We start from the raw sequence: 15,974 nt of genomic DNA on the forward strand, positions 1-15,974 counted from the left end.
GCCAATCATCGATCAGGTGTCCGTTGAACACAATTTAGGACATTGCCATTGTAGATAAGCCTTAATACACTCGTCAACGAAGCTTAACACCAAATTATATAAATAAATAAAAAATATTAAGGTCACTAAACGAATGACAGCAAGAAAATCTTTGAACTACGCATGCGCAGGGCACTTGGCACCGCCTGCCTTGAAAATGATGGCTTCGAAAGTTCTGTGTTCTAGTAACAAATGGATAGCTGCGAATACCATTAGTTTTTACAGTAATCATAAGAAACAAAAGGAATGGTCTACCAAAAACATTTTGTGCATTATTTAAGCTTCTCGATGCTATAAATGCTCGGTGTATCACTCATTCTGCTGACTCGGGAAAGATTGTAACCTTAGGCGCGCATTCCAGCGGGCTCGACAAAAATATCGTGTGAACTTGTTCCGAATTTCTACTTTGGTTTTATTTCTGCACACCTGTTGCCACTCTATCTGTATAATAAAATAGAGAGTCTGTCTGTAGCTATAGAGCATCCCACTCTTAGATTGCAGTGTGGAAGTAAATGGGCGCATTCTCTCTCTCTCTAACACACGCCGATTGCCGTTAGCACTGTCCTTGTTTCTTCGTGCGTTGTTGCCAAATATCAAACGAAATTTAAAATTTTAATTTTTGGACCAAGCTTTTTTTAATATTGTATAGAATCAAAATACGCATCAGGCAATGCTTATTTTGAATACTTAACAATATTTTAAGTGTCCGAAAAAATTAAAAAACATAACTTATTCGCTGCGAACTGTTTTGAAGTATTCCGATATGTTTCACATCAAAAAAAGAAAACCTATTTGTGTATTTCATTGAGATTTTTTTATTAGTAAATTAATGCCTTAGGACGCCACCGAACAAATGTTAAGACAAAAACTGTACAGGTTTCACTTAAATAATTTTTTTAATATATTGAAATGCATTTTCTCACAACCTGACACATCAAAAAGTTGACCCGCGGAAAACTTTTTTTCTGTTAAAGATAGATGGGGGACGAAAGCGAGAAAAATGTTCACAATGAATTGAATTAGTTTTTAAAAGCAGCCCCATCTCAATTGCTTCTACAGTTTCCGTGGAAATAGCTGTTAAAGATGTGTCTTATCAGTACAAGAGCGCGCGCTGCCGTCGTAAGAGGAAACAGGGTCGTGTGTTTAGATAAGTGGGGTTCTGTGCTACAAGCAATTTCAAATACATGGCTTCCTTAGTCAACAAAAAATATTATAATCGATTCTTAAACATAATATGTAAAATGTATGAAATAAATACGAAGGAATTCAATAGCGATCATGGTACAAAATTTTGAATTATTTTTCTATCCTCAACACCAAGCATCTTATCAAACATTGTTTTAGACAAAGTTTTGGAAAATAATTATGATATTATTACAAACAATTTAAACAGATTTGATAAGGTGTTTACTAAGGCAGTTACGTTTTTTTGTCCGGTGAAATTTTTTTTCGAACCCATGCAGTTATGGCTGGTCGTATCAAAAATGTATTTAGAAAACATTTTTCGGCATTAGGTAATCCGAGTTATCATACGTTAAAACGGATTCGATATTATTCATATTATGGGAGTTGTTGCGATTTTTCTGATTTCAAAAAATCTTCCCCATTTCGAACCAATTGTTCGGATTTTTCCCATAACTTACTCGACCGAGAATTTCCATTACCGTATTTTATTTATAATTTTGGACATGACTTGTCCAAAAATACGGCATTTATCGGGCCCATGAAAATGTGATATATATATAATTATATATATATGGGATTTTTAGAACAGAAAAGAAAACTATAAGAAATTTTCGTCTACAATAGGTAGTTTTTATTTGAAATATACGTAAAAGTGGCATTATTACAAATTTATATGTGTATTAGTATAAAATATTATAAATTACGATATGATATCTTAAAATGCTTCTTGTTCGATCCAAATTACATAGACACGCATCTCCTGAAATTCGTAATGTGTTAGAGATTTGGTAACAGCGCGCGCCATAAGCCGTGTACTGCAATCTAAGAGTGGGACGGGCTATAGCCCGTGAAATTTAGCCTGTGAATTCTCCTGAAGATGGCGGAGAAGGGGGGGGGGGGGGGGTTCGAAATCCGTCGTAGTTACATTTTTTATTTGTTTTTATTTTATTAGCGGTTTCTGAACACGTTTTCCCGATCATCTCCATGGCAACGGTTGTTGCGTTGATTCTGTCTTCGTCTCCTGGCAACAGCTATTGCATTGTTGACGCTTTATTCGTCTGTATGGCAACGGTTACTGCATTGTTATGCCTCACTCACGTTTGGAGTTTAATCAATTATTTCAACTATATAATTACTATGTTATTTAATAATGTTTTACAAAATATCTAATTATATAATCAATCTCATGTGTTAAATAAAGTTGTGATGATAGCCAATATAATGTAAATTACACTCGCATTCGTCACAGTTAAAAGTAAAAGGATGGCATATGAATCACTTCACGTCATTTACTCAAGTTCTAGAGTAATTTTATTTTATTTAGAATTCTCTAACTTTGAGAAGCAATGTCATGCATCCTAGGCGGAATGTTTGTATTGAAGTTCATGCAAATATAAATTTAAATTTACTTTCTGCGATCAATTTTGTACTAACTAGCTAATTATTTGCATGTTATGGTACCGCGCCGGAAGAAAACCACTTCATATTTTGTAAAAACGTATTTGGTGTGAAGATAAGCATCTGTATCATAACTTTAGTATATGGGGCGGGTCCGCGGCGCGTTGCTTAAGCGCAGGTTTACCAACTTTACAACAGTCTCGCAGGTTGGCTGTGCTTGTACTGTGTGTGGTGCTGATGTGTGAGCGTGCGTGCGTGCGTGCGATAGTTGCTCTGCCGTGCCTTAGTGCTCTGTTAATTAACTGTGTTGTGCCTTTGTGTTGTTGTCTCAAGCTGCCAGAGACGGAGAGGAGAGGAAACCTGCAGGTAACTGGAATCACTTGGCACCATTATCTCTCAAGCTGTATCCGAATGCATATAGTAATGCGTCCATAGCACACACACGCATCCCTACATCCCTTAGCAAATGCAGTCACAATGTAGAGGACGCATTTCAAAGGGATGAATGGTATCCGAATACCTTTGCTACTAGCACCACCTGTTGACAGTTGGTCGTACTAATGTGCACGTAGCCATTTTGAGTCGTGATGTCTACGAATATTCATCAAAACGTAAATAACAAAGACCAAAATTAAAAAAAAAAAATTAACTTAGCGAGACTGTTATAAATTTCAACGATCAAAATAAAATTTTTGTTATGAATCTCAAAATATTAAAAATACTTATAATGAGGATTAAATACCCCTGTAAGTTTAAGTTCGCTTTTCGGTAGTTTTTATTAACGTCTTTATTTGTCTCTATTTGAGTTATAAATTATTCTTTTAACGTTGTAAACAAATCTTATGACAAGAATCTAAAAGTAAATATTATATGCGAACACAGTAAAACAAGATTCCGAAGCTAATGTATGTATATAGACGCATCAGTGGATGCGAGTGTCGCCATCTCCAGAAACCTCGATTTAGTGGACGCGTGTAAAGATGCTGATGCATCCCTTGTGCGAATTCGGAAGCAACAAAAGATGGCTGCGTCCACTACGACGCACTTATAATGGATCCCTTAGCTGAGGGATCTATTAGGCTAGTGCTAGTATTCGGATGCAGCTTCAGTTGCTGACTTGCCTCCCGTTTGTGTTTTCACCGCGTGTCGACTGCAACTGTCTTGTTATGTAGTTATGTATTTGAATGTTGCATAATTTTGGGCTCAGCTTGTGTTTGGCATGTCTTCAGAATCTCGACGTACGTAAAGTTTTATGTACATGGGCTCATAACGTAGGTTTCAAAAAATATTTATACCTAACTAGTCAATCTAAACATTTAAAATGATTTATTATGAGTTTTATGTATGGACCTTGATGTGTATTAGTATAAAGACTTGATAAAAAGAACATGATAATATGCATGCAGTTGCAAAAGAACATGTTTAATATACACCTTTGTCATACTGTCCTAATGTTGCTTTGAAGACTATGTTGATTTAATTTCATGATAATCATCAAATTCGTCGAAATATTAAGTTGTAGAGTTTTGATGTACTTTTTTTTGCCCAAAATTCATTAATATATTTTAGTATCGATTATCTAAAGATTATGTTAAAAAATTCTTATTTTAAGAAGTTGTTGCTCTAGTATCTATTCTACTTTTTAAAAAAAAATTATGTTACAATCATATTAAACGTTCCACTTTATTTTATTTTTTTTAATATTCTTCTAACTAGTCTGTTTCCCGTATTATAAAATCAGGAAACAATAAAAATATAATCTCGTCGGCAGGAACCGCGCAAAACCTCCGCAGAGACAACAGTCTCGAGTTTTTGAGTCACACTCGAGAGTTGTTGGTGCGTCCCATCTGAAACACGTTTCCGAAATGCCGTTTTTTATCTTTAATGTTTGTTTCATTCTTTTTGCTTAGAATGGTTTTAATGAGAAAAAAATATCGAGATATGTATCAAATAAAGTATGTTCCACGGAAACAGAAAAATGTGATTATTTGTAGGGGAGGACGGGGCAAGTTGACGAGCGGGGCAAGATGACGAATGACTTATTTCCACGTCATGGCACTAGATAGCACCACCTAACAGACACTACTAGCGCTCCACACTGGTGGGCACTAAAGAATCGCACAGTGAAGCCGCTGCCACCATTTAGTTGTTTGTTAGATGATGTTCGTACATTTGGTCTGACGTATTGTAATTTTCAAGAACTTCGAAGTAATATCTCATGGACAAACAGGTAAGATATTTGGATATTCAATGCCACACATTATTACCTTAGACTATATACTTTTCTTAACCACTATATATTGTTAACCTTTTATTTTTTTTCCTAGCGAAAAAAATCCAATACTAATAACATTGATGATCGGGGCAAGTTGACTGGGGCAAGATGACGACTCGTCATCTTGCCCCAAGTGCTTTATACGGTTTTTGTGGTATCCACATACAACTCTTTTATAACTTTTGTTTGATTTTCTGAGCTTTATAATCTCATAAGCAAAATGCAAGTGTCATCACAAGCTCACCCATGAAAGCGATTCTGGTTCAGAGGAGAGCTCAGAGGATAGAACAAGAACGTTTGAAGCAACAAAGACAAGAGTCTAGAGAAGCCAAAAAAGGAACTGTTACTAAGAAACTGAAGCTCGATTCTCGAGAAAAATCCAAGAAGCTCCAACTTTCGACAGGCATGACTTCAGCTCAAATATCCGAAGTGCAGTGTCCAGTGTGTGATGAGATTTATGTCAATCCTCCATCAGAAGACTGGATCGAGTGTTGCAAATGCCACACATGGTGGCACGAGGACTGCTCGAACTTTGAAGGAGGAAAATTTGTGTGCGATTATTGTTTATAAAACACCAACTCTGAATTAGTTATGTAAGTTAACTATTAATTGTAATTTTCAACAAACCAAGCCTTTAATAACATGCCTTATATGTAAAAACGCATGTAACAATGTTAAATTAGTTAGTTTACAGTAGTTTGCATTCTAAGAATAAATATGTTTAAACTTGTGTCAAAAATGTCATCTTACCCCGTAGTCAAAGGCATCTTGCCCCGGTAACGGGGCAAGATGGCACATTTGCATTATATTTTTAAAAGGGCAGAATTTTTGAGATAATATAGAAATATAGATTTTTTTTCATGTAGTTACACCACGACAAAAGACTATTCTAATAGTGTCTGGAAAGAAGGAAATCGTATTTCCAAAATTAAAATTATAAAAAATGGTGAACTCTTAACATCGCCAACTTGCCCCGTCCTCCCCTATATATTTTTTAGGTGTTTTAGGAGACGATTTACAAGTTAGTTTATGATTAAAAATAGCTATCAGAGAACCCATTGATAGCGAGTAACGATCGTATATCCAAGTTTTTTTTTTTTAATGGGGCTTTCGTGCATTTTTACTATCTACATTTATTAACACTGTATGTCTGTGCACAGGTGAGTATGTGTAAGTCTACACTATTAAAAAACTGGTACAGAAGTGTGTCTGTTTTTTCAAGTATCGCGCAATAACTAGAGACCGGAAAATTTCGCGGATTCATTTCGTGATAGGCTGAAATTCAAACTTGTGTACATTTATGCTGGTTCTGCTATTGGCTCGCGGTTTAACTGGAGCTCTCTGGGCCAATGAGAGACTATCGACCAAAGAAGCGTCGAATCACAAGCTACCCAGTGGAGACGCCTCACAATTTAGTACCCAATGAACTCGCGTGTTTACTTGAGAAATGCAGAGGATAATGGAGGCTATCCTAGAGGTCATTGAATCCGCGAAATGGGACGGAAGTCGATGAACGGAAATGAGACACTAAAGTTGCGGCCACACAGGGCGCTATGCTCGCTATGCTCGCGATGTTCACTATGTTTTCTATGTTCGCTACGCGAGTATAATACAGCCAGCTGCATCTCAGGTGACACTGGCCACACATAGTTGTGTTCGCTATGTTGGCGATCCTGGCTACGTCGTCGGGTGTTTGCTTCTCGGCTATTTTTCTAGGGGAAGCCTTCATTTCACAGACGAGAGAGCCACACCCGAAGTTCCCCGAAGTTCATGCTCGCTTTTTTGTTCACATGATTTCACAGTATATATCTTTAATGTAGCTATCCTAACCAAATCAACCGTCCACAATGTTTTAAAGTATTATAATGTAGCTAACCTAACCTAATTGACCATTAGTAGGGACCTGCAAAATTCGCGGTTTCGATGGCCTTCAGGATAGATTGCACATACCCCTGTACACTCGGGCAAAATAATGCAAGTTCATTGGCTGCCGACTTGTAAGTCGTCTCAGCTGGTTTGTCTGTGATTCTATCCTTCTTTGGTTGAGGGTTTATAACTGGTTGAGATTCGTCCAGATGAACAGTAAGCCAATAGCAAAATTATCTAAGAGGTATATGTGTTTGAATTCTAGCCTATCACTGAATGAATCCGCGAATTTTGCAGGTCTCTAACCATTAGTTATCATGAGTTACAATTAACAAAAAAAAAAACATGATGCACGATCGGGCGGTTGGCTCTGTCGTCTGTGAAAAAAAGGCTTCCCATTTTTCTAGACCTCGTTGACTTCGCGCATGCGCAGATAAGCAAAAACATCCTTTTTTTTTGTGCGGAATCTTACCGTACTTGTGCGTTTGCTTTTTATGAAGTGTAATTTTTCCCAGTATTGCGCTTGATATAGTCATGCAGACGACAAAGTTTCATGGAAGGATTACGAACATATTCGTGTTTATGGAAATAAATCGATGGAAGAATATTTTTCATGTACCTTGTTAGTAAATATGTATGTGGTTAGGTTTAAGACAAGGCGGTACGCCTTAACTTCGCCACTTAAATTAAGGCAATAAATAAACAAGCAGGACAATGCCCGGGATTTTATTTCAAAGGAATTGATATCTAACTGATTTGTATTGATTCTTAAATGATCCATACATTTGGTTTCTTCCTCACAAGCAACTGCTTCATCATTTATGATGAAATTTTTCAAATACTTTTGTTTCCACTTTAACTTCACAAACCCATTCCTTTTTTACGTTTACATACTGTGAGAGCCAGCAGAATATTATCATCACTCAAATCCTACGGCATGCGTCTCTTCGACATCGCGATCTAGACTGATCTGTCTGGCCGCCTGGCTCAGCGAACATAGCTAACATCGCGAACATAGCGAACATAGAGTAGCTTTCTGTGTGGCCTCGGCTTAACATGGCGGACCCACGTGTGGACACACAAATTCGTATATAGTCACTTTCGTAGACATACCAAACGAATAAACGTATTGGTGTGGCCAAATGAAAATTTTACGGCAGTGAAACCACCGTGGAATATATTTGGTAAACTGAAATATCCGTAATAAAGAGTAATCCCCACTTTTAAAATATGTTGAGAAACGTTTTAACTTTTGATAATACAGCGTCTCCATTCCCCCCGATAGCGCCGTGGTGACACTCACGATGGTAATTTGTAAATACAGGATGTACGCATTCTGACAAATCAGGAAAAGTCAGGGAAGTTGAAAATGATCAGTAGACCTACTTTAAAACCTGGAAAAGTCATGGAATTTCCTGAGTGATATTAATTTGAGTGATATTTGTTATGCTTCGAAGTTTCATCACTCAGACTTTTAACTTTTTATTTTCAGCTGGTGTTTTAGTCCATAGACATACACTGTAAAATGGCGTATGCTAGTTTTTTTTAAACTAGTTCAGCTATAGGGATGATGAGGGCTGAATTGTCTTTGTTTCTTTCAGAATATTTCAAAATAGGTAAATTATAAAAAGAATTCATCAATTTTAGTTCATTGGAAATTCCTGGATAGGTCAGGGAAATTCTATAGATTTGTGTAGACACCCTGGAACACCACAATTGGTTTAGTGTAGAACTGACTTGTTCCGTAGTATTGCGGTATCCGTCCACAAAACAAAAAAAAAAGGCTCCACGGAGTTTACTGTATAATCAAAAAAAATTGGTTGTCTGTAAAGTCGGTTTACGGACGATAGTTTAACGTGACAACGTCATAAAAAAATTGATGAAATGATTGCATACTTTATGAATAAAATTGAATCATTTTTATTATTGTAATAAAAGAATAAATACTTGAACTTATACTAGTAATCAGGTTTTAAAATGCAAGAATAATTAACCTTTATTGCCGAAATTGTTGTTGTAATAAGCAATGAAAACCACATTAACTTTTCACTTCACTTTATAAACAGTCGAGTGGAAGAGAGATAGATGCGGCGCAAGCGTACAATGAGCGTAACGGGACACAGCGTAACGGAACAATGTGCGTAACGGGACACTTTTTCGTGCGTGCAGCCGGCGTTCATCGATTTATTAGACGTTGTCACGTCAAAAATGAATAAAAGTAAGTAGCGATGATTCGGGGTGGGAGCGCTTGAACGAACCAGGGCTCGACGTTTAGCCGCGCGGCGCCATTGAACTGACCGCATTGTTCGGAGTCGCGGGGTTACTGCAGACTTCCCTGCCTCCCCACCTCTCCCCTTCACACCCCTTCACCACTCCCCAGCAGTTATCCATTGTGGGCGCGGCCTTTGAAATGCGCAGTCTGGTTGTTCCGTCAGCACAGCGATTCGTCAGAGTGTAAAGCGGCGTGGATTGTCCCTTTGAAACATTCGCGAGGGGTTAAAAAAAAAAAAATATGTTTACAGTACAGCGCAGGTTACCTTTGTTTCCAATGAAACTTAATACCATTATATATATATATATATATATATGTGTGTGTGTGTGTGTGTGTGTGTGTGTGTGTGTGTGCAGTAATGTACTGAACGAGTTTTTTTAAAAACCCACTCGTTTCGTTTTCCCTTGGAGCTTTCGTTCGAGATATAGGCAACCCTTGAAACGCGGTTGTAATGTTGGTAACTGTAACTTTATCAGAATCCCGTCATTATAATTTTTATTTATTGTATGACGTGGTGGCAAGTATGGTATCTATTGCACGCTGCCCTGCACTAGATGTGATTGCTGTTAGAGTGTTAGATGTATGGTTGTGAAACATTACGTTAATCATCGAGTAATCGTGACACGTTAATTTGTTTTTATTTCAATTTCAGTCGAACAGCAGCTAACAAAGAAATTTCGAATAGCTAAGGACATTGGCTTTTTGCGAGAGAAAAAAAAATTGTAAAAAGTTAATATTGTGACAATAATTTGGCGGAACAGGTGTTGTGAGGACAGTTCGTTTGTATGTCGCGTGGGTAACCCAACCAGCTTCGCTCGTGAGAATTTTTATTGGGTAAGTGAACCAATAGCTAATTGGAAAACGATTTGAATTTCGAAGATTACATTCGAGTGGATAACACTACCTTGGGAATAGTTCGTGAACTTTGTTCGTATCGACCAAACCTCCTCCGTTGATCGATGGGCGAAGGTGCATAACCGGTGGTAATGATTTCGTTTCGATTATGTAACATTTAATGGCAACGTTTTTTGATGTGTAAAAATCTTAGCTCTCGGTATACGGCATTTGGTAGGAGTGATTCCGTGAATGGAACAATTCGTACCACGGTGCTGCGTCTGCGTGGAAGTCTCAGAAATCTCGACAAGATGGCGGGTCCGCGTGATTCATCCGTGAATATATATCCCAGCTATTGGAAACGTGCGCGTGTTTATTTTTGACATGACGTCTAATAAATCGATGAACGCCGGCTGCACGCACGAAAAAGTGTCCAGTTACGCACACTGTCCCGTTACGCTCATTTTATATTGCTCTTTGCTAACCTGAACCTCCTAGCATTGCGACCGAGTCCGTGGCGTAATTCTGTTTTCATGCATTTCAATGTAACATTTTCATTGCTCTTTGCTAACCCGTTCCTCCTAGCATTGCTGCAGAGTCCGTGGCGCAAATATATTATTTTTGACTGCATATTGGTGTTGGGTAAGCCATTTTCCTTCACATCATCCTTGAAACACTCCCATTCGTTTCCTACTTTTCCTATCATCGTCCTATCCTTAACAGAATAACACAGATTGGAAGAAGTTAAATAGCAAACATGTATAAAAGTTATAGTTAAAATAATCTCTTCGTTAAAGTAATAAACATATTTGAATTAATGAGTGCAAATAAAAGTAAATTTATCAATTAAATTGTAGATTTAATTTCACTCCTTCTTTGTATCCATAAAAAATAGTGATAGTTCAATAAAAATTATTCAATTTTATTCATAAAAGTATGCAATAATTTCATCAATTTGTTGTTATGACGTTATCAGGTTAAACTATCGTCCGTAAACCGACTTTACAGACAACCAATTTTTTTTTTTCGTATGTCGCGATTAATTAATTTATTAAAAATCTTTGCATGTTGAAGGTTTTTTTTTTTAAAACGCGTGTTTTGCTATCAGCGATGTTGGTTTGTATATATTACCAAGATTTTAAAAAAAGTAACCTGCATTTAAACATATCCTTCCTTTATTGTATTTTCATTCGAGCATGAAAATTTCTTTGCCCTGAGCCAGACCCCTTGTAAGGGGGGCGAAAATGTTACCGACACGAGAGCAGGCGTTCAAAAAAATTCCCAAAATTTTAAAGGGGAAGACTTGATGTTTGGATAGTTGCATGGCGAGAGGGTGTTTTTATTTAACGGAGACTGGGTGAATTTTTTGAGGCCGGCATGTGAACGTTTCTAAAGGGAAAGAGGGGCGATAAGAGGGCGAGTGAATATAGCTGCTGCTTGCGAACAGACGTCCGAATGGGCTGAAGAGATAAGTGGGAGCGAGGCGGATGGCGGAATGGAATTTCTGTCGTGAGGAGGGGGGGGGTTGGTTGTTTATCGGCGCAAGTTCCCTCGTCACGTGACCGCGCGCGCTGATCGTGTGTGAATATTTCATTTGAGGGGTAGACGCCTGGTAACCCCCCCCCCCTTGCCCCCCTACGTAAAGTCTTTCGCGGCGCCGCTGTGAGGGAGAGGTTCACGCGACACACACGCGATTATTACGCGTGGGGACACTTCGCCCCCCCCCCCCCCCCGCCAAACCATCAACGCTATCGCCTGCAGGGGCGAAGGCAGGGGTGTCCACCGTGCGTCTGACACGTTACGGCCACCCAGCTAACAGCGGGGCTGATTTAAGGCCCCGTCTGCTTGTAGCGGCACACTTTTGTGCATGCCTGAACGGGGGGGAAACAGGGCTGGAACCCGAATGGGGGAATAGACGCGCGCAGATAAGGCTTTGCTATCAACTGTTCTGAAAACATCAGCCACGACGAGTTCAGTTGCGTGGAAGGCTATGGAGGGTGGTGAGTATCTGAGAAAACACGCTCACAATTTTTTTCCCCCCTTCTCCTGGACTCATCATCAACCGCCATGTTGAATTTTTAGCTGATTCCAAAAAATGTCATGAAGAAACATGTGTAAAACGCGACTTTATATGTCCAAATATAGACGGTGGGTGAACAGCTGGCCAGCAACCATGGCTTTGATTAGTCAACGGAATGTGTATTTTGTGCCTGACCTTTTCGTAACAGCGCGTAGCGTGTAGCACGTAACAGGCGAAAACAAATTGCAGCCAAACTTATTAGGAAGTGCATACATCGTGAACAAATCAGGATGCCTATAAAGTGTGGTTACCCAAGTTCACAACATATAAAGATGAAGTCGAGCTTTAATCGCATAGCTGCAGCCTGCAGTGCTATTGCATTTCGCATTTTATGGGTCGATACTGCACCTTTTGAAGTTACGGCTCATGGATAGTGCAGCTTCTTTTTTTCTTTGGGGTTGCAGTCGCTCGCATGACGAAATTAATTCTTTTTTTCTTCTTCTTTCCTGTTTATTGCTAGCCAATGTTTGTTCTTGTATACCAGTGAAAACTAGTCCACTCGGCAAGCATTTATGTATGCCACGTCATGTCGCATGATGCTGGACGAAGAAGTCTTCTTGGAATCATCTTTTTAGCCGCAGCTTGCAGCTTGGAGCCCCTGCGTAGAAGTCACGTCTGACTACATCACCCGTCACTTTTTTTACTTTTCTTTCTTGTCTGACTGTCGCGTCGTAAATGTTTTCCGTTTTCCGTTACCCGTACAGCGCGGCGTGCTGAGTTTCCTAAATACAGTGACATGTTTCTTAAGAATTCAACTACGTGTCTATGAAAACTATAGAATTTTCTTTTTTTGAACCAAGTTCTCTGTCGTATTCCTTGCCATCAGTTGCCATCCCTGGCCGAGGAGCGAGGCATATAAAACAAGGAGGGAGACATAGAAGTGCGACTCTTGCAGTGGATACTGAAAAACGTGTTTTGCGTGGCATGTGACGCTATCTGTTGGTAGGACCCATAACTGCTATAAAAAAAACTCATGTGGGGGGATTCAAATCTAAAGTGTTAGTTTTATAATGTTAATTTAACTTTACGACTAATTGCTTGGTAATAGAAATTTAAACTGTGCGAGAAGCACTTAAAGGTGTTTTGTAATAAAAAAAAATTATGTGCTGTATACATTAGTAGAAGATGGAAAAAATACTGGTGTGCCACTCCATGAAATATGTGGCTATCAAACGTGAAATAAATTTTACTGGTTTGTTTGCCTGATAACAGGTTACGCATTACTTATCACAATCAGTATGGATATGATGGTGATATACATATAGTGAAGAGTAGCTTTGCTTCTGGGTTGCAGCCGTTTCCTTGGCAAATAATTCACCAGGTGTTTGGGCGTAGTGCTAGAATGTGTGGTGATTTGGATATTTGAATTTGGCGCCCTCGATCGTGAGTGCGCCACTGTGGCGGCCGTCGTGTTCAGCAGTGCCATGTGTAAATAGTTTCGTTAGTCTTTTACCGTTTCTCCGCGTTGCTGGGCGTCATGCAGCTAAACTATTAGTTTCAATTCAGTTTTGTGAACACCAGGTGAATTGTTGGCCGAGGACACGGCTACAACCCAGAATCCAAGCTACTTCAGACGACGGCCGTGAAAACATGCGGAACATTATTAATATATGATGGAAGCTGCTATCTAGCGGGGGAGTCCAGAACTTCTTCAAGTCTCGGCAGTGACAGGTCCCCTCCCCAGCGGCTAGCATCACAACTTGCTCTCCCGGAGGCACTCTTGGCATATGCCGGGGATACTTGCCTCGGTGTCCCTGACCTGCCTCCCTGCCCTCTCTCTCTCTCTCTCTCTCTCTCTCTCTCTCTCTCTCTCTCTCTCTCTCTCTCTCTCTCTCCTCTCTCTCTCTCTCTCTCTCTCTCTCCCCTCCGACCAGGCCTCAGTGGTGCATCATGCATACTGATATTTTTCATTTTTGTCCCAAATACTCATGGAAGGTGATGCAATTCATATTTTAAAACATAAATTTCACAGTATTCTGAGATTTTGAAAATGAATTCTTTATATTTAAAAAAAAATAACTTTTTAGCCATAAAAGGCCGAAATTCGCATTAAAAATTTGCCTAATCGCAAATGCAATAAATGCATGTAGCCAATTATCTTTAAAAAAAAATACTAGCTGTAAACTAATTTTGTTTTTTTAACATTCGCAGATAAAGTTTCCGGGTAGCAGGGCTAATTTATTTATACGGCAACACGTCCCATCCAGCGGGCTTTTTTTAGCCACTCCATCTGCTCAACACGTTCACTTGAACTACTTCTTGTTCATTATTATTCCTCTAACGCTACGTCTCAAAACTCTACCTCTCCCGGGAGTCACAATCTCTCCGCCCTAATGGGCCCGCCTAGCGAGAGGGTAAAAGGGGGGGGGGGGGTGATAGGAACGACCCTCGCTGGTGCTTCTGGGGCGGCGAGACCCGGCGAGACTTTCTGACTCGACAACTGTGAACAACAACCGTTCCTCTACGGAGTTTGAAACCAAACAAATACACTGAAAATTATATTCCCTTTAACAGATCTTTCATTTTATGGAGGTTTTACATTGGCTCGGGTAAACAAATAATTGATCATGTCACTAGTGTTAAAACTGATTACTCACTGTAATTTTTTTTTTTGCTGGGGTTTGAAAACCAGTTATTCGATTGGCAAGAATCCGCCCTATTGTTTAAGCAACATTTATCGCTGTGTTAAACGGCTGGAGAAGAAAAAAAATTAACTAACGGAAGTCTTTATGTTACTAGTAGAAAGGAACATGCTAATAGTACATTCCAACTTATCCAAGGGCGTCTCCAGCCGATGGCCTGGGGGGAGGGGGGAGGGGGTGGCTAGTTGTGGGAAAAGTATGTAATTTTTTTTTTTTGCATTTGGCTACTTTTTTTTTAATCTCTAGGGCTCTAGGGGAGGGGGGGCAACTGCCCCTCCCCCTACCCCCCTGGCGACGCCCTTGAACTTATCTGTACGTTTTAGAATTCTTAATTAGTGTTTTCTTTTAAATGTAGGTATTAAAATATTAATTTTAGAAAAAAAAACGCAGCATTGAAACACGTAGTTAAGTACACGCATGAGCTGTGAGAGGAACGCACGGCTGAGGTGGACAGGCGGAGCGGCGCGGGTAAATGCGGCGCGCGTGTGTTGGCAGCTCCGTGCGCGCCCGCCGTCATCCCGGAGGAGTGCAGCGCCGAGAACAACAGCGTGACGATCGCGTGGCAGCCTCCCCCCACCTCCTTCGTGGAGGGCTACGTGCTGGAGCTGGACGATGGCAGCGGCGGCGACTTCAGGGTGAGTCTACTAGATCTAGTACATTTACGCTCAGATCTAGTACTTTTTTCTTTAATATAATAATACTACAGTAACTACAATATGTTTTATTTTTAAGCGTAATTTATCTATGGAATGTATGTCTATGTGGTGTGATTTATTTCAGTTAGAGCATTGCAATGTCATAATAACTTCCTAAATTGTTAAAACCTAATACCTAATGTGAAAAATATCCTAGCGGCAAAAAGTGTGACTACAAAATAGTTTATATAAATATATATATTTTTAAATTACATCGTCTGGTGTCAAAACTGGCAAAATTCCTTTTAAGAAACTGGATGCACACAAAACTGTTTAATAGTTTTAAAAAATAATAAAAAAAATTTCTAACAGAAAATTAAGTTATTTTCGTTTTCATATTGTTTGTACCACGTGTATTGAACAGTTTCATTGTTCATACTGGGCATACAATCTGCCATCTATCGGACTGACGTGACAACAACTCCAGGTTTTCACCAAAGATTAGGAAAGGATGCAGATGGAGCATTAGCCATCAGACGTGAAGCCGTCTCCCCCCCCACCCCTCTTTTTTTATTTAAAGATTTTTCACGTACCAATTTGGCGTACGTTCGTTTATATTTGTATCAACTGTTCTAGCCTGATTTTATTAACGACTGTAGTTAAGCTGTTCGGAAGAATCTGGATCAAAATATTACTAGTTAATATGTTTATATATATGTATATATGTTTATATATATATCAAAAGTCC

At 39.2% G+C, this 15,974-nt stretch overlaps 1 protein-coding gene across 1 annotated transcript in view; it reads left to right on the forward strand.

The window, feature by feature from the left end:
* LOC134542064 (E3 ubiquitin-protein ligase TRIM9) overlaps positions 1-15,974 on the forward strand; it is a 423,241-nt gene that overhangs the window by 336,429 nt on the left and 70,838 nt on the right. Inside the window, exon 5 of the mRNA XM_063385943.1 lies at positions 15,087-15,226. Within this exon, the coding sequence (XP_063242013.1) occupies positions 15,087-15,226 (140 nt within the window). The remainder of the gene's footprint in view (positions 1-15,086; positions 15,227-15,974) is intronic.

The sequence above is a fragment of the Bacillus rossius genome, assembly GCF_032445375.1.
Source record: "Bacillus rossius redtenbacheri isolate Brsri chromosome 4 unlocalized genomic scaffold, Brsri_v3 Brsri_v3_scf4_2, whole genome shotgun sequence".
NCBI lineage: Eukaryota > Metazoa > Arthropoda > Insecta > Phasmatodea > Bacillidae > Bacillus > Bacillus rossius.